At 34.8% G+C, this 27,270-nt stretch overlaps 1 protein-coding gene across 1 annotated transcript in view; it reads right to left on the bottom strand.

The window, feature by feature from the left end:
* LOC126890577 (methylosome subunit pICln-like) overlaps positions 1-27,270 on the bottom strand; it is a 75,968-nt gene that overhangs the window by 30,060 nt on the left and 18,638 nt on the right. The window contains exon 3 of the mRNA XM_050659640.1: positions 12,252-12,385. Within this exon, the coding sequence (XP_050515597.1) occupies positions 12,252-12,385 (134 nt within the window). The remainder of the gene's footprint in view (positions 1-12,251; positions 12,386-27,270) is intronic.

The raw sequence follows: 27,270 nt of genomic DNA, 5'->3' as shown, positions 1-27,270 counted from the left end.
TGGAACTTTACCGCGCTGAGCAGATGTGACGTGAATTGTAAATTGTAGAATTCCCTCATCTTCCTTAGTCTCAGCATCCGTATGGCTTGCAAATTGTAGAAGCCTCGGAGGTGTAACCAGAGAAGGTTCCCATTGTTTTCATTCTGGTGGGATATGTTATATGCCATTAGAGTGAAAACTTAGTCTTTTGCTAGCAGTTGCCGCTAGGGCATCTATGCCATTTCGTTCGTTGCGATTCGGGACTGCACGCTGGGGTTTGTTTTGGTTGGATCAGGGAGAGCAGCATATGTGCCTCCTGATGAGAGACTAATAAGTTTCGAAACCGGTAGAGGTGCTTGCAGCACTCTCTGATTGGACTGGAATATGGTTCGGCTGTATTTTCGTTTTGCAACGAAATTGAAAATGGTTATTCATTTTTGATTTACATTTACTCTGTGTGGAGTATGAAGGGAACCAGTCTCGTTGGAACTTTACCGCGCTGAGCAGATGTGACGTGAATTGTAAATTGTAGAATTCCCTCATCTTCCTTAGTCTCAGCATCCGTATGGCTTGCAAATTGTAGAAGCCTCGGAGGTGTAACCAGAGAAGGTTCCCATTGTTTTCATTCTGGTGGGATATGTTATATGCCATTAGAGTGAAAACTTAGTCTTTTGCTAGCAGTTGCCGCTAGGGCATCTATGCCATTTCGTTCGTTGCGATTCGGGACTGCACGCTGGGGTTTGTTTTGGTTGGATCAGGGAGAGCAGCATATGTGCCTCCTGATGAGAGACTAATAAGTTTCGAAACCGGTAGAGGTGCTTGCAGCACTCTCTGATTGGACTGGAATATGGTTCGGCTGTATTTTCGTTTTGCAACGAAATTGAAAATGGTTATTCATTTTTGATTTACATTTACTCTGTGTGGAGTATGAAGGGAACCAGTCTCGTTGGAACTTTACCGCGCTGAGCAGATGTGACGTGAATTGTAAATTGTAGAATTCCCTCATCTTCCTTAGTCTCAGCATCCGTATGGCTTGCAAATTGTAGAAACCTCGGAGGTGTAACCAGAGAAGGTTCCCATTGTTTTCATTCTGGTGGGATATGTTATATGCCATTAGAGTGAAAACTTAGTCTTTTGCTAGCAGTTGCCGCTAGGGCATCTATGCCATTTCGTTCGTTGCGATTCGGGACTGCACGCTGGGGTTTGTTTTGGTTGGATCAGGGAGAGCAGCATATGTGCCTCCTGATGAGAGACTAATAAGTTTCGAAACCGGTAGAGGTGCTTGCAGCACTCTCTGATTGGACTGGAATATGGTTCGGCTGTATTTTCGTTTTGCAACGAAATTGAAAATGGTTATTCATTTTTGATTTACATTTACTCTGTGTGGAGTATGAAGGGAACCAGTCTCGTTGGAACTTTACCGCGCTGAGCAGATGTGACGTGAATTGTAAATTGTAGAATTCCCTCATCTTCCTTAGTCTCAGCATCCGTATGGCTTGCAAATTGTAGAAGCCTCGGAGGTGTAACCAGAGAAGGTTCCCATTGTTTTCATTCTGGTGGGATATGTTATATGCCATTAGAGTGAAAACTTAGTCTTTTGCTAGCAGTTGCCGCTAGGGCATCTATGCCATTTCGTTCGTTGCGATTCGGGACTGCACGCTGGGGTTTGTTTTGGTTGGATCAGGGAGAGCAGCATATGTGCCTCCTGATGAGAGACTAATAAGTTTCGAAACCGGTAGAGGTGCTTGCAGCACTCTCTGATTGGACTGGAATATGGTTCGGCTGTATTTTCGTTTTGCAACGAAATTGAAAATGGTTATTCATTTTTGATTTACATTTACTCTGTGTGGAGTATGAAGGGAACCAGTCTCGTTGGAACTTTACCGCGCTGAGCAGATGTGACGTGAATTGTAAATTGTAGAATTCCCTCATCTTCCTTAGTCTCAGCATCCGTATGGCTTGCAAATTGTAGAAGCCTCGGAGGTGTAACCAGAGAAGGTTCCCATTGTTTTCATTCTGGTGGGATATGTTATATGCCATTAGAGTGAAAACTTAGTCTTTTGCTAGCAGTTGCCGCTAGGGCATCTATGCCATTTCGTTCGTTGCGATTCGGGACTGCACGCTGGGGTTTGTTTTGGTTGGATCAGGGAGAGCAGCATATGTGCCTCCTGATGAGAGACTAATAAGTTTCGAAACCGGTAGAGGTGCTTGCAGCACTCTCTGATTGGACTGGAATATGGTTCGGCTGTATTTTCGTTTTGCAACGAAATTGAAAATGGTTATTCATTTTTGATTTACATTTACTCTGTGTGGAGTATGAAGGGAACCAGTCTCGTTGGAACTTTACCGCGCTGAGCAGATGTGACGTGAATTGTAAATTGTAGAATTCCCTCATCTTCCTTAGTCTCAGCATCCGTATGGCTTGCAAATTGTAGAAGCCTCGGAGGTGTAACCAGAGAAGGTTCCCATTGTTTTCATTCTGGTGGGATATGTTATATGCCATTAGAGTGAAAACTTAGTCTTTTGCTAGCAGTTGCCGCTAGGGCATCTATGCCATTTCGTTCGTTGCGATTCGGGACTGCACGCTGGGGTTTGTTTTGGTTGGATCAGGGAGAGCAGCATATGTGCCTCCTGATGAGAGACTAATAAGTTTCGAAACCGGTAGAGGTGCTTGCAGCACTCTCTGATTGGACTGGAATATGGTTCGGCTGTATTTTCGTTTTGCAACGAAATTGAAAATGGTTATTCATTTTTGATTTACATTTACTCTGTGTGGAGTATGAAGGGAACCAGTCTCGTTGGAACTTTACCGCGCTGAGCAGATGTGACGTGAATTGTAAATTGTAGAATTCCCTCATCTTCCTTAGTCTCAGCATCCGTATGGCTTGCAAATTGTAGAAGCCTCGGAGGTGTAACCAGAGAAGGTTCCCATTGTTTTCATTCTGGTGGGATATGTTATATGCCATTAGAGTGAAAACTTAGTCTTTTGCTAGCAGTTGCCGCTAGGGCATCTATGCCATTTCGTTCGTTGCGATTCGGGACTGCACGCTGGGGTTTGTTTTGGTTGGATCAGGGAGAGCAGCATATGTGCCTCCTGATGAGAGACTAATAAGTTTCGAAACCGGTAGAGGTGCTTGCAGCACTCTCTGATTAGACTGGAATATGGTTCGGCTGTATTTTCGTTTTGCAACGAAATTGAAAATGGTTATTCATTTTTGATTTACATTTACTCTGTGTGGAGTATGAAGGGAACCAGTCTCGTTGGAACTTTACCGCGCTGAGCAGATGTGACGTGAATTGTAAATTGTAGAATTCCCTCATCTTCCTTAGTCTCAGCATCCGTATGGCTTGCAAATTGTAGAAGCCTCGGAGGTGTAACCAGAGAAGGTTCCCATTGTTTTCATTCTGGTGGGATATGTTATATGCCATTAGAGTGAAAACTTAGTCTTTTGCTAGCAGTTGCCGCTAGGGCATCTATGCCATTTCGTTCGTTGCGATTCGGGACTGCACGCTGGGGTTTGTTTTGGTTGGATCAGGGAGAGCAGCATATGTGCCTCCTGATGAGAGACTAATAAGTTTCGAAACCGGTAGAGGTGCTTGCAGCACTCTCTGATTGGACTGGAATATGGTTCGGCTGTATTTTCGTTTTGCAACGAAATTGAAAATGGTTATTCATTTTTGATTTACATTTACTCTGTGTGGAGTATGAAGGGAACCAGTCTCGTTGGAACTTTACCGCGCTGAGCAGATGTGACGTGAATTGTAAATTGTAGAATTCCCTCATCTTCCTTAGTCTCAGCATCCGTATGGCTTGCAAATTGTAGAAGCCTCGGAGGTGTAACCAGAGAAGGTTCCCATTGTTTTCATTCTGGTGGGATATGTTATATGCCATTAGAGTGAAAACTTAGTCTTTTGCTAGCAGTTGCCGCTAGGGCATCTATGCCATTTCGTTCGTTGCGATTCGGGACTGCACGCTGGGGTTTGTTTTGGTTGGATCAGGGAGAGCAGCATATGTGCCTCCTGATGAGAGACTAATAAGTTTCGAAACCGGTAGAGGTGCTTGCAGCACTCTCTGATTGGACTGGAATATGGTTCGGCTGTATTTTCGTTTTGCAACGAAATTGAAAATGGTTATTCATTTTTGATTTACATTTACTCTGTGTGGAGTATGAAGGGAACCAGTCTCGTTGGAACTTTACCGCGCTGAGCAGATGTGACGTGAATTGTAAATTGTAGAATTCCCTCATCTTCCTTAGTCTCAGCATCCGTATGGCTTGCAAATTGTAGAAGCCTCGGAGGTGTAACCAGAGAAGGTTCCCATTGTTTTCATTCTGGTGGGATATGTTATATGCCATTAGAGTGAAAACTTAGTCTTTTGCTAGCAGTTGCCGCTAGGGCATCTATGCCATTTCGTTCGTTGCGATTCGGGACTGCACGCTGGGGTTTGTTTTGGTTGGATCAGGGAGAGCAGCATATGTGCCTCCTGATGAGAGACTAATAAGTTTCGAAACCGGTAGAGGTGCTTGCAGCACTCTCTGATTGGACTGGAATATGGTTCGGCTGTATTTTCGTTTTGCAACGAAATTGAAAATGGTTATTCATTTTTGATTTACATTTACTCTGTGTGGAGTATGAAGGGAACCAGTCTCGTTGGAACTTTACCGCGCTGAGCAGATGTGACGTGAATTGTAAATTGTAGAATTCCCTCATCTTCCTTAGTCTCAGCATCCGTATGGCTTGCAAATTGTAGAAGCCTCGGAGGTGTAACCAGAGAAGGTTCCCATTGTTTTCATTCTGGTGGGATATGTTATATGCCATTAGAGTGAAAACTTAGTCTTTTGCTAGCAGTTGCCGCTAGGGCATCTATGCCATTTCGTTCGTTGCGATTCGGGACTGCACGCTGGGGTTTGTTTTGGTTGGATCAGGGAGAGCAGCATATGTGCCTCCTGATGAGAGACTAATAAGTTTCGAAACCGGTAGAGGTGCTTGCAGCACTCTCTGATTGGACTGGAATATGGTTCGGCTGTATTTTCGTTTTGCAACGAAATTGAAAATGGTTATTCATTTTTGATTTACATTTACTCTGTGTGGAGTATGAAGGGAACCAGTCTCGTTGGAACTTTACCGCGCTGAGCAGATGTGACGTGAATTGTAAATTGTAGAATTCCCTCATCTTCCTTAGTCTCAGCATCCGTATGGCTTGCAAATTGTAGAAGCCTCGGAGGTGTAACCAGAGAAGGTTCCCATTGTTTTCATTCTGGTGGGATATGTTATATGCCATTAGAGTGAAAACTTAGTCTTTTGCTAGCAGTTGCCGCTAGGGCATCTATGCCATTTCGTTCGTTGCGATTCGGGACTGCACGCTGGGGTTTGTTTTGGTTGGATCAGGGAGAGCAGCATATGTGCCTCCTGATGAGAGACTAATAAGTTTCGAAACCGGTAGAGGTGCTTGCAGCACTCTCTGATTGGACTGGAATATGGTTCGGCTGTATTTTCGTTTTGCAACGAAATTGAAAATGGTTATTCATTTTTGATTTACATTTACTCTGTGTGGAGTATGAAGGGAACCAGTCTCGTTGGAACTTTACCGCGCTGAGCAGATGTGACGTGAATTGTAAATTGTAGAATTCCCTCATCTTCCTTAGTCTCAGCATCCGTATGGCTTGCAAATTGTAGAAGCCTCGGAGGTGTAACCAGAGAAGGTTCCCATTGTTTTCATTCTGGTGGGATATGTTATATGCCATTAGAGTGAAAACTTAGTCTTTTGCTAGCAGTTGCCGCTAGGGCATCTATGCCATTTCGTTCGTTGCGATTCGGGACTGCACGCTGGGGTTTGTTTTGGTTGGATCAGGGAGAGCAGCATATGTGCCTCCTGATGAGAGACTAATAAGTTTCGAAACCGGTAGAGGTGCTTGCAGCACTCTCTGATTGGACTGGAATATGGTTCGGCTGTATTTTCGTTTTGCAACGAAATTGAAAATGGTTATTCATTTTTGATTTACATTTACTCTGTGTGGAGTATGAAGGGAACCAGTCTCGTTGGAACTTTACCGCGCTGAGCAGATGTGACGTGAATTGTAAATTGTAGAATTCCCTCATCTTCCTTAGTCTCAGCATCCGTATGGCTTGCAAATTGTAGAAGCCTCGGAGGTGTAACCAGAGAAGGTTCCCATTGTTTTCATTCTGGTGGGATATGTTATATGCCATTAGAGTGAAAACTTAGTCTAATACATTTTGTATTTAAATGATAGCTTATTTGAATCAAAATACAAAAATGAATGTTAGTGTGGATTTTCGCAACACATACATATCGTTTTAGACAAAGAATGTTCGTTACACACAGATAGAAAACATACTACACAAGTATTTCTCGTTTTACGCTGTTTTTCCTTTCGTTTCGACAAATATGACAACTTCCGGTTACTGGAGTAGATCCAAGAATGCTGTGAGATACTTGAGGAGTATCTACAGCAAATACATACTCTGTTTCGACCAATGACCATTTCTACAGCACTACGAAGAAAATGACTCCTCATCATCATCCGGTTTTTACTTTGAGATTGAAATGAAGGTAACTAAATATCTTTAGAATGATCCTTCAAAAATTTCCTGCGTTTGTCCGATGTTTTTTGTAATGGATTATACTCTCGACGTATAATGTAGCATGCTAAGCCAGTGACGTCAATCATATAAAACAAAGGCAGAGGGCCAACGCAATGTTCGACATAAAATGCTGGGTGAGTATTTGGTTAAATACTTACCCAGCATATTATCCATGTTATCTACTGTCTTCTATACACTGTCTTCTACTTTTCCTGTCATATGCATTGGCGAGGGTAACACTACTGCTTTGTTTTTATTTGGCACATATACCTAAGAACATACAGTAGCAACTTGATTGAATGCAAAATTTGTGGAAAAACTACCTCTTTCCTTGTTTGCTTGTATATTGGTGAGTAGAAATCTCTTATTTCTTCTAACTGTGCCTACTAGCCCTACTAACGTTATGTGCCATAAATTCAAGAATTTAGCGAATTCAATACTGATAAAAAAGTTATTTGTGGTAACATTCTGTCCGTAACCTTTATAAGACGTGATAAGATCTAAAACTGTTTGTTCGCCAACGTTAACTTGTCGGGAACCATATGCTGTTTTTCCAATTTAAATATGATCTTGTGTGAGCTTTCATGTATCACAAGCCAAAAATACTTTGATCCCATATTTAGCGAGTTTGGAAGGTATTGTGTAAAATTTGTAAGGCCTCTAAATGGACACAATTATTAGTCGGTGGTTATGCATTTGGATGGTCTGGAGCCTTGTTGCAAATTTTTATTCAGCATTGTCTAGATATCTCTTATGAGTGCAGTTTTATCGGTTTTTTTGCGTTGTTCACGGATATTTTCAATGTCAAATCATATAAATCTTAGCATGGTATTGAAAGAATTACAAGACATTGCTGCACGTATCATTGGCAGATACTCGATCATCCTCACCTCGCACAAGTTTTTTTTGTTATTTCTATGGACACCTAATTTGTAGCCATTTCGGTATACTAGATGTACGTATAATCACTATTCATGATAATTTTTAGGTATACACGTATTGATAAACACCAAACAACTAATAGTCCATTATTTCACGGTTTTTGCTCTAAATTTTAAAGAACCGCTTGGATTGACATGAAATTTGGCATACGTATAGCTTACATGTCAAAGAAAAAAAATGATATTGTGCCGATGTGTGCTTTTGCCCTGGGGGTGACTTTCTCCCCCTATTGGGGGTGAAAAAATATATGTCCAAAATAAGTCCGGAAATGGGTAAACTGACTAATTTTAAGTAACTTTTGTTCTATAGAGCTTTTTCGCCAAGTCAACACTTTTCGAGTTATTTGCGAGTGAATATGTTAATTTTTCAACAAAATAACCACATTTTTAGACGGTTTTTCGCAAATAACTCAAAAAGTAAGTATTTTGTCGAAAAAAAAGTTCTTAGCAAAAATATAGCCTATAAAAAAGTAAAAAAAATGGTGATCTCGTAGAACCAGAGTTATAGCCAATGAAAAATAGATTCATATTCACCAAATTTCAAATAGAATATTTCGACGTAAAATATCCAAAAAATTAAGCACTTTTTGGGAAAAACCCATTATAACTTTTTTAAAGTGCTTAAAATATTTCTGTTTTTACAAAAAGTTTCTAGCTTTAAATTTAAGCAAGTTACGCTCAAAATAAAGTTGGTCCCTTTTGTTTTTGCAAAAAAAAATCGGAAAGACCACCCCCTAATTAGCAACTTAAATGAAATTAATCGTTACCGCTCCACAAATTATTTTACTTATGTTGTGTTTATATGATCTGTAAGTTTTATATATTTAAAGTGCTTATTTTTGAAAAAATTTGGTTTCAAAATAAAATTTTTAAAAATTTAAATTTTGAAAAATATGTTTTTTTCAAAATAACTTAAAAATTGTTAGAGATACCAAAAATTTCGAAAAACAAAAAAAGTCAGATTTGCTTTTCTGAATATCATGTATTTTTTGTTTTTCTGTTAGACAAAAATTGATTGAGAATTGGTGTTTCTAAATTTGCATACATTCGTGATCAGTGACTCGTTCAACCCATTTTAACTACAGCCCTTTCAATAAAAAGAACTTTGAACCGATGAAACTTACAGATCATATAAACAATATATACACGAGTCAAGAAATTTGTGAAGTCGTAACGATTAAGTTCATTTAAGATACTACAGGGGGTGATTTTCCCGATTTTTTTACCAAAACCAAAAGAGACTAACTTTATTTTAAGCGTAACTTGTTTAATTTTGATGCTAGAATTTTTTTTTATAAAACAAAAATGAAGCTTTTTTTTAAACACTTTAAATAAGTTGTAATGAGTTTTTCCCGAAATGTGCTTCATTTTTGGTTATTTCACGTCAAAGTATTCCATTTGGAATTTGACGAATATGAACCTATTTTTCATTAGCTATAACTCTGCTTCTACTAGGTGTAGAGACGTGACATATACACCATTTTTTTAAATTTTTTACAGGCTATATTTTTGCTAAGAATGTTTTTTCGACAAAATACTTACTATTTGAGTTATTTGCGAAAAACCGTCTAAAAGCGTGGTTATTTTGTCGAAAAAATGAACATATTCACTGCCAAATAACTCGAAAAGTATTGACTTAGGGAAAAAACTCTATAGAACAAAAGTTACTTCAAATTAGCCAGTTTATCGATTTCCTGACTTTCTTTGGACGAATATTTTTCACCCCCAATAGGGGGTAAAAACCACCCCCAGGGCAAAAGCACATATCGGCACAATATCACTTTTTTCTTTGACTTGTTAGCTATGTGTATGCCAAATTTCATGTCAATCCAAGCGGTTCTTTAAAATTTAGAGGTTTTGCAATATTTTACCGTTAAAGAACGGACTATAAACGGAGATGAGATCTATGTTTCCAATTTAAATACAATACAATGCTACTCTTAATAGAATTTGTTTACGACCACTATTTTCAAGTTTATTGTTGTAGTAATTTCAACAATTTACGATAGATAAGAGCGGTCACGTTATTCGCCGTGTGCAAGTACTTGGAAGAGATACGTGAAACGATCGTGCGCGAATAGCGGAGCAATATTGCAACTTTCTTAAATAATTCATATTGTCAATTGAAATTGTCAAATTGACGTACATTTCATATCTACTGTCATTGGAGAAGAAAAATTATATGTTGCTCCACAATATTGATATGATATGCAATTATTATATAAAGGTAAATTTAATTAATTGTATTTTGCTTGCAGTACTGCATTTTAATAACTAATTTTATTTACTACATACAATTGTTTACGTTTTAATAACATAACCTGAATCTTATTTTTCTTCTTATTATTTTTTTGGGATATGGCCTTGACAATTATCCAGTAACCAGGACTAATATAATTGGCCAATATAATTAAAAGTGCGAATAAAGTTGCAGAGCGTAGAAATAGGTGTGGCTTTGCCGAACTTGCACGGTCCCAATAGCGGCTTCTAATCTTTGTTTGTAAATCCGTACAAGAACAAATTAACGAATATTATTATTTATTTATTGCAATATTCAAGAATTTTTTACCAGTTATGCTAGTAATAAATAATATTATCTTAAAATTAACATATATTTCCCTTTAGATTAACGACTTTTTAAGAAAATATATAATAGGTACAATTGTACCGATGCCGTCTGTGTAAAATTATGCCGCTCGACAAAGGTTAATAATAAGAACTAATTTGCAAAAGGGCGCAATAGCTACATCTATTAAAAGCAACGACAAATCTAAAACATTTCTTAGGCTGGAAAAAAATTCTGCTTTTTACCCGTTGCTGTACCCTGTACCTGATCCTTCTACAATTTACAAGCAAACGGGCGATAAATGAATAGACATTGGGAATCTACGATATGCATTCCACAATATGTCAATTTATCTAGGTAAAGATCAAACGAATTTTGATTCCTAGTACTCAATTTATTAGTAGTAACAAAGTAAATGACACGACAGTTAAGATTCTCTTAAAATTATTTCCAATATTAGATTGAAAGATATAGTAGAGGGGTCGGTCGCCTTGTCATAGGCCTCTAGTGATGTTAAATGACCTTCTATCATAACTTTGCTTTTGGTTTCATTCAGAAGGGATTTAGTTAATCGTATTATTTTATACAAACATTTCTTAGGCTGGAAAAAATTCTGCTTTTTACCCGTTGCTGTACCCTGTACCTGATCCTTCTACAATTTACAAGGAAAACGGGCGATAAATGAATAGACATTGGGAATCTACGATATGCATTTCACAATATGTCAAATTATCTAGGTAGAGATCAAACGAATTTTGATTCCTAGTACTCAATTTATTAGTAGTAACAAAGTAAATGACACGACAGTTAAGATTCTCTTAAAATTATTTCCAATATTAGATTGAAAGATATAGTAGAGGGGTCGGTCGCCTTGTCATAGGACTCTAGTGATGTTAAATGACCTTCTATCATAACTTTGCTTTTGGTTTCATTCAGAAGGGATTTTAAAATATTTTAATGTGTCAATCAACGTATGTCTGTTTATTGTGTCATATGCTTGTCAAAAATCAATATGTTTACTTACAGATTTAATTCATATAAGCTAGCAATTGATAGACCATAATAGACATAATAATTTATGTGATCAGCCTGAGACTGAAAATTTATGATTATTTACTATGCTATATATTATAATTTTTTCTTGTGGTATATACCAGTAAAAGTCTTAATTTCAATATACGGAGCGCTTACTTTTTAATTAGATGTACTACAGTGAAGGAAGCACTAAAACCGGCAACATTGCTTATTATTCCACTATAGTATCGATGCGTTATCGTTCCATTGAAAGATTCAAACAAATACTTTAAGTTCTGAAATTACTAATTACAATGAATAGGTTGCCTAATACCGTTAAAATACCGGCAAATGGTTATCTAGAAAGCGTCTATTCAAATTTCTTTTTAAACATTTATTGCCCAACATTTAAAAACTGTACTTTAACTATTAAAGATATTCAAAATTTATTTACTCGTTCTGATAGTAATGGGATGTTATCAAAATCACTTTATCAATTTTTCTCTCTTCTCGATTATTAGTTTTTATTGTAAAGTATATAAATTATTGTAATCACCGAATACATAGTTACTCTATTTTGCAGATGAAATTGATATTCTATGCCACCTACACTCTTAATGTTTGCATGTGTATAATAGTTATTAAGGTACCAAGGTATAATAAGGATAATAACGCTTGAGGTCAATGGTGTATAGACCGAGGGCCTTCGGCCCGAGGTATATACGTTGACCCAAAGCGTTATTATTATAATACCCATGGTGCCTTCAACGTTTAATGTCCGACTAAATTATTCGTCATATGCAAAAAATTTGAATGAATTTTGAATTAATTAGTTTTCAAATACATAAGTACATTTACCAGAAATAGTCGTAAAGTAATTGTGGTAACCATAGTTTTACTTAGAGTTTTATTTGTCAACTTGACAGTATTTAACTCGTTATTTAAATTTAATAGGCCCTAGAGCGTTATTTTTCATTAACACGTTCTTATGCGTTATATCGTACTTAATAGACTTCGAAATAATGTCATTATTTGTCAAATAATAGACCAGTCGGACATTAATTATAATAATAATGCATGGAAGTGTTGCCATTTTTAGTCCGTATATCTAATTGAAAAATTAATGCAGTGTATGTTTAAATTCTTACTTGACAAACTTTAATGGCTTCATAAATTTGTGGAATTGATTCTGAATTTCTCGGTATAAACAATATTTCAGATATATCTTCAGTGGACTCTGCATCACTATCATCATCTTCATTAATTACAGGAGGGCTGTCACCTGAAACATTTGCACAAAATATTAAAACCATAGTTAAAATAAATAAGATGTTACTCAAGACAGTATATAAGAACTACCTGCATTTAAATTAGGCAATTGCTCATTGATAAATAAAAAAATACACCTTTACTCAAAATCAAGAATACTAAATGCTGTCCTTAAAAATTACTGTGTAAATATATGGATCATTGTGTTTTTTGGAATAAAGTTTTTTATTGATCCTCAAATCATTTTTAGTCCAGGTGAGTTCTTTGCGTCCATATTTTCGTCTCTAACTCGGAAGATAGTGCTCCGCCAAAAAAAAAAACGTAAAAGTTTCGTTTTTCAATTATTTAACATTTGACAATTAAATAATATTTGACTAGATGCAAATTAAAACTTTATTGTTAAAAACAGCAATAATTAGAAAAAAGGACAAAAAATAGTTTGTTCATTAAATTTTTTCGACCCCTTAAACAACTTATAGCCTTAATATTCCTCCTAGAAAAACTCTATAATATAACTGAAATGTGTGCTAAATTTCGTTAGAATCAGTTGAACAGTTTTTGCATAATAATTTTGTAATCCAGGGTCCGTAAAAAAATTTCAATATTGTAAAATTATGCTATTTTCAAATTTATTTTAACTTGTAAAGAAAGGCGGAAGCTTTCAAATTAACTTTAGAGTCTAGGGAATTTAAGTTGTGGTTGTTGGGGTAGCCCCTTCTCTCGTTGAGCTAAAAGTGAATCAGCCAGTTCAAAATAACAACTCAGTCCAAAAGTTGCATTTCCTCAGTTTACTGTCATCCAATTTTGAACTTTTTTTAAATCAATGTGTCGGGCGACAATGATTTCAAATATGTATGATCTTTTCAAACACCTATTTTAGTTGCAAGATGGGAAATTTGCAATAAACATTTTTGCTCGGTACTCCAAAGGGTACCCCCACCATCATAACTTTAAAAAATTTCTTAGGCTCTCCTATTTGACTGATTTCAATTTTTCAAAGTACATTTGCATTTGGTAGCTTGAGCCTTTATTTATATGAAAAATAAATTTAATACTATTTAAAGTGCCTTTTATATTAGTTCTACATTATCTGGACCATCTCAGAGTGGTTGGGGGTAGTTACCCCTACGATAGGGGTTGATGAAGTAAACACTACTCACAGTATATTCATTTATTATCAACTCGGAGTACGACTGTAAAGAGTTGGTGTGCTAATGTACGTTCACCCTCTGGTGTATCTCAATTATCAATGATGATTGATCACGCAATGCAATTAGAATGCCTTCCGATGTTTTCTGTGTATATAAATAAAAGAGAAAGTGTTGATATTATTTATGCTGAGTCGGCTTTGGCCATGAATTAGGAATATGTAATATTGAATCGCTGACACCGCAGGATTGACAACTGGTACACTTGTGTGGAGTAATCTGGGCCACGTAATATGTATAATAAACAAACGTGTGTTTGTTTACCAAGGACATTTAAATTTTAAAAGAGTGTGTCTTGCTCTTAATTGGATGCTTAATAATGGATGCTGTGAATCCCAATACATCTTTCCCCTCCTGGCAAAATTTTCTGACTTCGTAGAAGGAAGAAAATTTTCAGATAGCACCACCAACTGATTACTGCGTTTTAAACAATACAAATTAACTATTTATTTTCTATAATAATAATTAAATACAAAGAAAAAAAATGTTTGTTATCAACATTGTTCCCGTTTCACTTGTCACTCACTGTGTTCTCGGATTGTAAGCATATAATCTATTCTTATGTATTTCCTTGATTTTATTGTTTTCCATTCTGATCTTACAATTAAAGTTATTTACCTCTGTTATTATGAAGGGGCCTACATAAAGACTATCAAACTTACCATTCTCTTCCCTTTTTAACAGGACTAGGTCTCCTATTTTAAAGTGTTGTGGTGTTGCTTTGGGCTTATGCTTTTCTTGTCGCTCTTTTTTGTGCTTTAGTAAGAAGGTTCTAGCTCTCTCGTGTGCGCTTTGTAGTTTGTACCGTAACTCATTGTAGTAGGCATCTATATTGTAACATGGTTGAATCTCCTGTGTAAGGTCTTCCGGTAGGTTAACCTTCCTGCCATATAGCAGTTCAAACGGTGTGTAGCCATGATACGCGTTAGGGGTTGTATTTTAGCAGTATGTGAACATTCTGCAACACACGTCCCAATTTTCTCTGTCTTCGTCTATGAATGCTCTTACGTACTCGTTTAATGTTCTGTGTAGTTTTTCGCAACTTCCAAAGGACTGTGGATGGTATGCCGTTGAAAAGTTGTGCTCTATTTTTAGTAGTTTTGTTAGGTCCTGCATTACTTCATTCTTATACTCTGTGCCTTGGTCTGTTCTTATTTGCTTCACGAGTCCGTATGTTGGTATAAAATGATCAAAAATTCCTCGGGCTATTGTCTCTGCTTCTTTATTGCACACGGGTATACTGACCGCGTATTTCGTCAGTTCACATAACATTGTGATACAGTATCTATCCTTACTAGTAGGTATCCTTACTTTTGAATGGTGAATGGACCTATCGTATCTATGTATACTATGTCCCACGGTTTGGAAGAAGTGTCCGATATCACGAATTCTTCGACATGTGTTCTTTTCGGTTTGTTAATTTGACATTTGTGACATTGCTTAGCGTATTTTCTTACGTATTTTTCCAAATTTTTCCATCTGAATCTTGCTTTTAGCTTCTTTATTAGTCTATTATTTCCTACGTGTCGTCCAAATATCGGGTGATTATGATATTCCTCTATTAATCTGCGTTTTTCTTTGTCGTCTTCTATTTTCTCTGGTACCTCACATATGTATATCTCTACATTTTTCAATATTTTGTTTCCTTGTTTAATAAATTCATCCATTGTGCACAATTTAAAAATAATATCATTTACGTATATCTTTACTTTACGTACTGCATTCTCTACCGCCAGCTTATCAAGCTGTGCCAACGTTTGGTTTAAATCGAAATGATCGAATCCTGTGGCTATGCTCTTGCTGCAATTTATTTTGTTTTTGGTCCTAATGCTCAGTCTTGATGAGATTAGTTCAGCTCCAAAGGACAAAATTGGTAGTCTATGCGCCTCTAAATTATTTAGTACCTTTCTTACTGTCTGTTTGGTGGCTACTGGCTGTAGTGCGAGTTCACTTTCTGCCTTCGTTTGCCTTGATTCTTTCTCCTTTTCTCTTGCTTGATTGAGCTCGTGTTATAGCTAGTATATGGGTATTGTCTATGTATAGGTTCTTTAGTTGATGCAATGTTATTCTGGAAAGGCTGTCTGCGTAGTTATTTTTTCCTGTTATGTATTCTATTTCGAAATCGTATTCCTCTAGATCTAATCTGATCCTCGCGAGTTTCGAAGTTGGTTCTTTCATTGCAAATAAATGTGTTAGTGGTTTATGATCTGTTTTTACTAAAAATGTTGGTGCTCCATACAGATAACATTTGAAATGATTAATTCCCCAATGGATCGCTAGTAATTCCTTAATGATTATAGGTTTATTGCATTCTCCTTTACTAAAACTTCTTGATGCGTATGCTATCGGTAGGTCTATTCCGTTGTAATCTTGACTTAAAATTGCTGAACAACTCTCGTTGGATGCGTCTGTCGTTAGGATAAATTGTTTATTGAAATCTGGATATTTTAAGATCGGTGGCTTCATCAGAGATGATTTAAGCTTATTGAATGCTTTTTCACATTCCTCTGACCAAAAAAATTCTACTCCTTTTCTCGATAATCTGTTGAGTGGTCTGCATATTTCAGCAAAATTTTGAATAAAACGTCGATAATAGTTACAAAATGCTACGAATCTTTTTGTTTCTTCTGCTGGTGATACTCCTTCCTGAGAAAGATCATGACCTAAATATGTGACTTGTCTTCTAAAAAATTGATATTTCCCTGGGTTAAGTTTCAAATTGAATTTTCGACATGTCTCGAATATCTTTTTCAGGTTGTCTAGGTGATGTTTTTCAGATATTCCTATTATGCTTCTTTTCATGAGCATTTTTCAGTGCGTCACAAATGATAGAAAAAAAGGTAAGTCGGTGATAATACACATTTCGAGGGTTTAGTATCAAACAACGTTAACTACAAAAACATAAACTGTCAGGAAATGCGAAAAACTGTTTTGAAACGTAATATCGGCCAACAAATTTGTGATTACGGAGGCAAAATACATTACAATAGAAATCTGTAAATTTATATAGTATTATTATGGTTTTTTTGACATATGGTAAAAATTATTACAGGTTATTTTTATTCTACAGAGAAAAAGATATAATTTTTTTCTAATAATGACCTGATAACGCTTTTTGATATTACCGATATATATTTTTTGTAACCGTTAACGTCGCACCTGATAATAGTTTTACTACAGGGTTAGCACTGCTGGGTGAAAATGTAAAAATGTAATTTCCCTAAATGTTGAGAAAATTTCATTGATATTCCCCCTTTTTTCAGGATATCCTTTAACTTAAATTCGCTGATATTTTCAAAATTTTCAGGATATCCAATGCAGCACTAACCCTGTATTATAAAAAATGTTATAAGTGTACTTAAATAAAAAACTTTATTTTTCTAATAACATACAAATATAAACGTCTTCATCTTCTGAAACATTTTCATTATGATCATCACCCCTTCCTTGAAGATTCTAGTAAAATAAGTGATATTGGTCTTTAAGTTTTGCTCACAGAGTTCTACTAAACCTTTTAACTTTTTATTATTGATCGTTAACGGTTTGTCATATTTTCTTCTTGGCACAAGTTTGTTGATTGAAAATGTTCGAAGTTGCCTTCTCTGTATTTTTAATTTCGTAAAGTTGTCTGATTTAAAATTATATTTGAAATAACTGTGTGCAGTGTCTTCTTTTATAATATGTATATTGTAGCCAAACTATGTTCAACCATTTGACAACATTTCCTTCAATGTCAGTTTTTTTATTTTTAATCATTTGAATTTGAAGTTCTTTAAAATTCAAAATGTCTTCCTGATCTATTTCAACTACTTCGTATTTTGATTTCTTTAAAGCCATTTTAATCACTGTACATATACCATCCCGATGGATCATAAATTTCCAAGCCTTTACTCGCGTTTTCGATGTGGGCATGGACCATATCACGTTCCATTTGGGAATATCCGGGCTCAAAAAATAACAATTTGTCGATATATATAATACATATATAATATTTAGTGTTTCAACAGCAAACAGAAACATTTTGGCCCGAACAACTTTCAGACATAAAAGCGAAGTCTTTCCCAGTAACTTCACTTTTCATTGTATTTGTAAGGCAAGAGGCTACCTCAGAAGATCCATGACCCGCTAGTGCTTCGTGTCATACAAAGTTTTGTGCTATGACTGAACATTTTTTTGTTAAACACTGACAAAATCAAAATATTAAATAATTACGACAAATATATACGTAACCGGTGATGTTTTGCAGAATTGCGTGGATGTTAATTAAACACCGAAGTACTTCTAGTCAGTTTTATTTTAAAAGAAAACTCAATAATTCTACAAATAACTTAAACATCAAAATCAACATTTATTTTTCTTTTACACTTATTTTTTCTTACAGTTGACATCTGACACTTATATAACATTGTTTCCAACTACATCATACAATAACAAAAATCCCCTAGATTTGCCGTTGCTTATTTTTACTGGGTATTCAACACCCCCCCTCAACGGTAAATCTCCTAGATCTAAATTAATTTTTTATTCTAAACCTAGCAACTCTCTAAATTTTTTAAACAGAGTTAAACCTAATGGTTTTGTACATATGTCAGCCTGTTGGTCACTTGTATTAAGATATTTTAATACAACAATATTTTCCTTAATTTTATCTCGTACAAAATTAAATCTAATATCAACATGTTTTAGTCTCTTATGAAATTCCGGATTTCTACTAACCCTTATAGCGCTTTGATTGTCTGCATGAATTAGAACCGCTACATAATCAGGTTTTATTTTTAAATCATACATTAAGTATCTTAGCCAACATGCTTCACTCACACATACACTTAGTGCAACATATTCAGCTTCAGTAGAGGACAAACTGACTGTAGACTGTTTCCGTGATGCCCATGACACCGTGCAATTAAAAACTTTGAATACATATCCTGATGTAGATTTTCTATCAGTACGGTCACCTGCCCAATCTGAATCTGAGTACCCTACTATCAAATTTTCCTGTTTATATTTATGTTTATAGTATATCAAACTCATAGTAACTGTGCTTTGAATATATCTCAATACTCTTTTTATTGCTACCCACAAATCGTTACTTGCACATGTTTGATACCTGCTTAATATACCTATAGCTATACACAAATCTGGTCTTGAGCATAACATTGCATACATCAAACATCCTATAGCAACTCTACATTTCTTTTCTATCTCTATGCTCTCAGATTTTTTTCGTTTGAGAAAATCGTGGTGAAAATTATTATCCATTGGTGTTGTTGATGGTTTGCAGCTTGACATGTCAAATTTCTTCAAAACATTTTTTAAGTAAACAGTTTGATTAATTTTTATTTTGCCTTCAGACAAATTTTGAGTTATGCACATACCCAAAAAATGTTTTATTTGACCTAAGTCGTTCATTTTGAAGTTTTTGTTTAAAATATATTTTATTTTCTCAACTTCTTGATCATTTGTACCTGCCAACAGCAAATCATCAACATACAGCAAAATGTATATCCTACCTTTTTCATTTACTTTAATATAAAGACAATATTCATATTCAGATCTTGAAAAACTCAAATTTTGCATCAAATTATGAAATTTGTCATTCCAATTTTTAGGTGAACTTTTCAAACCATATAAGGATTTTCTTAATTTGCAAATAGTGCCCTCTTTTTCTTTAAATCCCTTTGGGAGTGAAATAAAAACATTTTCTTTAATATCCCCATTTAGAAATGCACTACAAACATCTACTTGATGAATTTTCATATCAAAAGTATTACACATGGCTAAGAAAATCCTTATTGATGGTAATTTTGCTACTGGACTATAAATATCATTAAAAAACATACCAATTTGTTGAAAACCTCTAGCTACCAAACGAGCTTTATATTTCACTACTTTACCATTTTCATTCTTCTTTTTCTTGAACACCCACTTGCACTCAATGACTTTTTGACCATCACTACTTTGCACAAACTCCCATGTTTCATTTTCTAGCAACGCATTTATTTCTGATTGCATAGCTTTCTTCCAATTTTTACACTCACTACTGGCCACTGCATCATCATACGTCTGGGGTTCTTCATCATCACTAAAAGTCAACAAACTCATTTCGTCATCATCCAGAACATAATCATCATATCTTGAGGGTCTTTTTATATGTCTTCTCAGGTCATATCCATGCTCCTGCTCTATTTCATTCACATCTTCAACACTGCTATCAGTTTCGAGGTCACTCTCACTGCTTTCTTCTCTATTATTTTGAGGTTCTTCTGCTTCACTGTCATCTTCTTCTGACTTTATCTCCTCACATATCATCTGTATGTTTTTATTCATGTCTGTCTCCCCATTTTTTATTTCTATGGTTTTCTCGGGCAAAAATATGACATCTCGATGAATTTCAACTTTATTTTTGTCTGGGACAAATATTTTGTAACCTTTTACATCCTCACTGTAGCCAATAAAGAAACCAAACATATTTTTTGCATCCCATTTTAATCTCTTCTCTTTTGGGACATGCACTGATACTCTAGAACCAAAACTCTTGAGTGTAGAAATATTATTGACTTTCTTTTTGTACCATAATTCATAAGGTGTCACATTTTTTATGCTACTAGGGCCTGTTCGGTTTAAAACATACACTGCTGTATGTATGGCCTCTGCCCACAAGTTTTTATTCAACTTTTGCCCTTGTATCATAGTTCGGGCTGATTCAACTAGGGTTCTATTTTCCCTCTCAGCCCTACCGTTCTGCTGAGGCGTATACACTACTGATCTCTGATGTTTTATGCCTTGATAGTCAAGCATCTCCTTTATTTCTTGGTTCATAAACTCTAAACCGTTATCTGATCGTAAGTTTTTCATCTTGCAGCCTGTCTCTCTCTCGGCTAATGATATAAAATTTTTAAGGTGTTTCTTAACTTCTGATTTATTTTTCATGAAATACGCGTACCTATAATTTGTATAGTCATCCTTTAACAACAGGAAATACCTATTTCCCCCTAAAGACTCTTCTTCCATAGGGCCACATACGTCTGTATGCACTAATTGTAATGGCTCACTTGCTCTTGATTCACTTAACTTGAATGGTATTCTGTGTTGTTTACCTGTTAAACACTGTTCACACACGAATTTTTCGTCTATAAAATCAATGTTATTTTGCCTTAAAAAGTTTCTCACATATGTAGTATTTTGATGTGCTAGTCTGCAGTGCCAAACTCTCAAACTTTCTGTTGTTTTTGCAGAATTACACTCTGATAAAAATACATCTACTAAACAGCTGTTTTCTTGAACTTGACCGTCAGACAAGTTTTCGTTAGGGGTGCGTTCCGAAATTAAAATATTTGCAAAGGTTTCAGTGTTTTGTTCTTGTGAGAATAACATTTTGTATAATTTGTTATCCCGTGTTGCCAATGCTCTTATTTCTCCTTTGTCATTATAAAATTCACATTTTTCATTGTTTGAAAACATCTTATAACCTTTATCTAAAGCACATCCAGCTGAGAATAAATTAAATTGTAAATCTGGCACAAATAATACATCTGACAGGGTTGACTTTATAAATTTCTTACCATTAAATGCCCATAGAGTTATTTTTCCAATACCTTTAACTGGTAATTTTTCTCCATTTCCGACTTTTACTTGTTTTTTATAGCTTATCTCTATCAATTCTTCAAACAGATCTTGATTCCAGCACATATGTTCGCTAGCTCCTGTGTCCAAGCACCATTCATTTTTATTTTTCTTACTCCCAGTATATACCATGAATGCATTACTGTCAATTTTATTTTCTTCTCTGCTTGTCTGTTGTTTTTCATTTTTATTTTTATTAAACCAACACTCTTGTAAGTTGTGTCCTCGTCTTTTACATTGACTGCATACTTTTATGTCTTTCTGGCTATTATTATCTCTCTCTTTCTTCTTGAAAAAACAATTTTTCGCAATATGGCCACCTCTGCCACAAAAATGGCACTTTAATCTGGTTTTCTTTTGCCCTTTAAATTCTCTGCTTGTATCACTTTTCATCGCCAATGCTGTGCTGCCCTGTGCTGACTTACTTCTTTCTTCTTCGATAAGTAGTCTTGATGTAAGTTCATCTAGGGTTTGTTTATCAGATGGTACGGATTCCCATGCGGATCGAAAATGCTTATATTCCTCTGGCAATGCCATAAGTATTTTTGTCATGATCATTTTATCGGACAGCTCTTCACCAGCTTGCTTTAGCTTATTTTTTATCTCTTCAAGCTGTGATATGAATGAGGCAACATTTTTACCTGATGAAAACTCCAAGAGAAAAAACTTTTGTTGCATTAAATGAATGCTCACCTCTGACTCTTTGTCGTAGACAGACTTCAACTTTGTCCACATATCTTTCGAGGTCTCACAGGATAAAATGTGTGTCATAGGGCCTTGCTCTATTCTGGTTACTATAAATTCTTGTGCTTTTGAATCACCAGCATCCCATTTCTTTTGGTCATCTCCAGTAGTGCTCGGTCTCACAGACTTTCCTATTACTATGTCATAATAACCACGGCTTTTTAGCACTACCCTTGTTTGAAATTTCCAGGCTACCCAGTTGTCACCACCACTAAGTTTCAACGCAGCCGATGAATTTTCCATTTTTCGGATTTATGTTTTTCTTTTTTTATGTATATATACTCGAGCTTCTTTTTCACCTTTTTTTCAGCTTTTCTTTTTTTATTTTCGTTGGCCGCGGCAAACTACCGACACAGGCTCTTCAACACTGACTTTTTTACTGGCGAAATACTCACGAAACAAGTGATCTGGGCCATAACCTGATGTTTTGCAGAATTGCGTGGATGTTAATTAAACACCGAAGTACTTCTAGTCAGTTTTATTTTAAAAGAAAACTCAATAATTCTACAAATAACTTAAACATCAAAATCAACATTTATTTTTCTTTTACACTTATTTTTTCTTACAGTTGACATCTGACACTTATATAACATTGTTTCCAACTACATCATACAATAACAAAAATCCCCTAGATTTGCCGTTGCTTATTTTTACTGGGTATTCAACAACCGGCAATAAGAAAATAACATATATTTCAACTTCGGCAAAACTAAAAAATGTACTGAGTAATCAGATTATTGTAATCATGTAATGAGTAATCAGATGGTAGAATCGAACAATACCGAAAATAAACAAATGTATCTAGCTATCCAGTATCAAAATGACGTTTTTCAAACAAATACGAATTATAATAATAACGCTGTCTACAATTACAGCTTAAAATATTAGTGTCAATAAACGTTAACAGTCGATAACTCTTTTTGATGTATCACGAAATTCACTGTGAAATAATGTTATCACCTCTTAGATGTTTTTGACATGAACAATTTTTTCACAATTGGTAGTTAACGTTTAATGTATTTTGTAATCTGCTGCAGATAGAGATACAGGTTTTTGTTACTAAATGAAGTCGAAAACGGTGAACTCGATTATAGATATATCTCAATTTCACAAAAAATGTAGATAACGTTGTTTGACACTAAACCCTCGATTTATGACATTTATTCTAACATGACATTTTAGTTAAATCTGACAGTTGTCACATGTTATTTGCAATTTGGCATAAAAGCAATTGTGTTTATTGCATTTATAAAATGGTATTTTCTTTGATTTGTATAGTCTTATAAATTGTACAGATTATATTCGTAGATATATTATATAATTAGTAAATAATTTTTTTAGATTATAGCGCCATCTATTGACAACTAGAATAAATATTATAAATGTCACCAACGAAATGTAATCACCGACGTGCGTTCTTTTATGTCTGGTGAAAGAAATGATTTGTCTGGTGTTAATCCTGAAAACGCTATTGACATCATCCTTGAAAAGCTATTCGGGCTTACGTTTAATCCAAAAGGTAATCTGGTAAATTGAAATGCTCCATTCTCCGTGCTAAACGATGTGTATTTTCTCGATGATTTTTCTAATGGTTTTTGGTGAAAACCTGACATTAATTCTATAATTGAAAACCATCTTCCTAGTTGATCTAATATCGAGTCTATTCTTGGTAATGGAAATTTATCTGTGACTATTTTCTTGTTCAGTTGTCTAAAATCTATGCATAACCTCCATGCTTTATTTCCATCTATAGCTTTTTTCGGTACCAGCACTACTGGGCTGTTGTATTCTGATGTAGACGGTTCTATTGTCCTTTTCATGAGCATTTTTCAGTGCGTAACAAATGATAGGAAAAAGGGTAAGTCCGTGATAATACACATTTATGACATTTATTCTAACATAACATTTTAGTTAAATCTGACAGTTGTCACATTTTATTTTCAATTTGGAATAAAAACAAATCAAATGTGTTTCTTGCATTTATAAAATGGTATTTTCTTTGATTTGTATAGTCTTATAAATTATACAGATTATATTTGTAATATTATTATCTAATTAAAAAAAATATTTTTTTATTATGGCGCCATCTATCGACAACTAGAATAACTAGAATAAATGTTATAAATGTCATCGACGAAATGTAATCACCGACGTGCCTTTTTTTCTGTCACATACAATTTAAATGCGTTAGAAAGAAATCGAAAAACTGTGACGCACTGAAAGATGATCATGAGAAAAAAGAGTATGATTCCTTGGTCTCTTAGTTTTTGTACTTGTCGGTTTAATTCCTCTGTTTGTGCATGAGGTGTCCTATAGTTTTTAATATATATCGGAGTTTGGTCTTTAACTCTCAGTAGTCTCGCGTATGTATTCTGGAATGTCTAACTTCACTGATTCCCGTAATTCTTTTTTCGTATCCTTGCTGTCGTTGATCAGTCTATATATGTTGAATAATGTAATGTCTAACGTCCTGATTGTGTTTGCCTCTACATTTACTGTTTCGTAGGTTGTGTTCAAAATTTTGATGTACGGATTATTACTTGAAATAATTGCTCTCGCTATGAATATTCCTGGTTGTATTTCCTGTTGTTCCACTATCCTGTCGTTGTTCAGTGTTTGAAATTTTTTTACTATTCTGTAAATTTCACATCTAGGCGGTATTATTATTGTGTCATTATCTATATTATCCAAAATGTTCGTACTAATGTAACAATCGTTGTCCTCTTTAATGTGCATTTTAAGGTTAGCGTAGTCTAGTATACATTGAAAGTATGGAATAAAGTCTCTCTCAATGATTCCATCGGTTGGAATGGGAAAGCTAGGTTCAACTAATTGAAAGATATGCTCAAATCGAGTTCCTTTTACTTTTAGTGTGGTCTCCACTTCTCCCATTGTTTGCAATTCTCCTTTAGTTACTCCTTTTATTTTCGCCTTTGTGTTTGGTTTCACATGTTCCTCCATAAAGTCTTGTGAACATTTCAGTATTGAAATATCAGCTCCTGTGTCTATGATAAAAGTATTTGTGTGTTCTAGGATTCCTGTTTTCATTCGTACAAAATTCGTTAGGTTTAAGTCGAAGTTGTAAATATTATATTCCACTTCTGACTGTGTACTTCCTTTGTCTCGTTCATTCAAAACCCCAACTGCGGTTTTTCTTGTTCCTCTTGGCTGTCCTCTAACTCTAGTAGCCATACGTTCCTGTTACGTCCTCCTCTCTGGTTTCCTCTGTATGTTTGATACAGTTTGTTATTTAGATACTACTTCCTGTGGTGTTGTGAAGTTACCTGCCTCCAGTATTAGCTTAGCTTTACCTGCATTAACGTTTCGTTTCATCGTTGCTACCACTGTTTCCGTCGTATATTTTTTCGCTAATTCCAATGGAATTCCTTCCGCTATGTATGTCACTTTTAACTGTTACGCTAATTCTTCTACTTCAGATGCGTACACTGCTGCATGTCGATGCCCTTGCCTTTTCTTGGCTAACTTGGCTATTACAGTCTTCGGATTATCGCCTCTTAGTTCTTTCTTCAGTGCCTCGGCTATACGTGGAATCGTATCTTCCGTGGTTATTAGGTTTCTAGCCTTATTGGTCAACCTTGTCTTTATTAATGTTACAGCTGTTTCTTCATGTCCTTCTGCTATTTTCCTAAGTAGTTCTAATGCGTCTAAAAATGGTTGTAGTTTACCCGCGCTTCCATCGAACTCGTTGGGCAATACCTTGCTTGCGATATTCAAAAATTCGTTGATCGTCAGAGCCATGTTTAATATTTTTATATCTTAATTTTTCCTATCCTTTATTCCTGTACTTCGTAACGAAAGCATAAATTCGATAGTCTTACGAGGTATAATAAAATTGTTACATAAATAATATGTCAAAAATAGTAAATGTTATATAGTGATTATACAGGGTGTAACAAAAATACAGGTCATAAATTAAATCACATATTCTGGGACCAAAAATAGTTCGAATGAACCTAACTTACCTTAGTACAAATATGCACATAAAAAAAGTTATAGCCCTTTGAAGTTACAAAATGAAAATTGATTTTTTCGAATATATCGAAAACTATTAGAGATTTTTTAATGAAAATTGATATGTGGCATTCTTATGGCAGGAGCATCTTAAAGAAAAATTATAGTGAAATTTGTGCTTCCCATAAAAATTTTATGGGGGTTTTGTTTCCTTAAACCCCCCCAAACTTTTCTGTACGTTCCAATTAAATTATTATTGTGGTACCATTAGTTAAATTCAATATTTTTAAAACTTTTTTGGCTCTTAGTATTTTTTCGATAAGGCATTTTTTATCGAGTTGTGGCTTCTTTTTTAATATGTTTACATAAAAATTTTATGGGGGTTTTGTTCCTTTAAACCCCCCAAATGTTTGTGTACGCTTCAATTAAACTATTACTGGGATACCATTAGTTAAACAAAATGTTTTTAAAACTTTTTTGGCTCTTTGTATTTTTTCGAGAAGGCAACTTTTATCGAGATATGGCTTCTTTTTTAATACGGTTCAAAATATACCTAAAAATGTAAATCATACATAAATTTTCATATTATTACCAAGTCTCCATAATCGTACTTAACCATATACAAATATGTGGTGGATTTGACAAATATTCAAAATATCTCGATAAAAACTGAATTTTCGAAAAAGTACTAAGAGCCAAAAAAGTTTTAAAAATAGTGTGTTTAAGTAATGGAACTACAATAATAATTTAATTGGAACGTACACAAAAGTTTGGGGGGGGGTTTAAAGGAACTAAACCCCCATAAAATTTTTATAGGGTGTCCAAATTTCACTATAATTTTTTGTTAAGATGCTACTGTCATAAGAATGCCATATGTCCATTTTCAATAAAAAATCTTTAATAGTTTTCGATATATTGGAAAAAATCGATTTTCATTTTGTAACTTCAAAGGGTTGTAACTTTTTTTATATGCACATTTGTACTAAGGTAAGTTAGGTTCAATCAAACTATTTTTGGTCCCAGAATATGCGATTAAATTTATGACCTGTATTTTCGTTACACCCTGTATAGTGAATAGTGATTTCTATTGCAATCATTATATCAATCATTATGAATCATCATAAAATCAGTTTGATAGAAATCGGTAAAAAATATTTGGATAAAATAGTAAATATATAAAAATCATGAAAAAATGTAAAATGTATCAATACGTCCTATAAATAGAAATAGAAATAGAAATATGCTTTATTGTCACTGAAAATTATACAATTTTATGGACAAAGCTTAACATAGATTCACGAAAAAGATATACATAACAATAACAAATAAATATTTTATAAAATTAGATAAA

The sequence above is a fragment of the Diabrotica virgifera genome, chromosome 8, assembly GCF_917563875.1.
Source record: "Diabrotica virgifera virgifera chromosome 8, PGI_DIABVI_V3a".
Taxonomy (NCBI): Eukaryota; Metazoa; Arthropoda; class Insecta; order Coleoptera; family Chrysomelidae; genus Diabrotica; species Diabrotica virgifera.
Note: the sequence above shows the minus strand (reverse complement) of the source record. Positions and strands in the feature narration are given on the sequence as shown.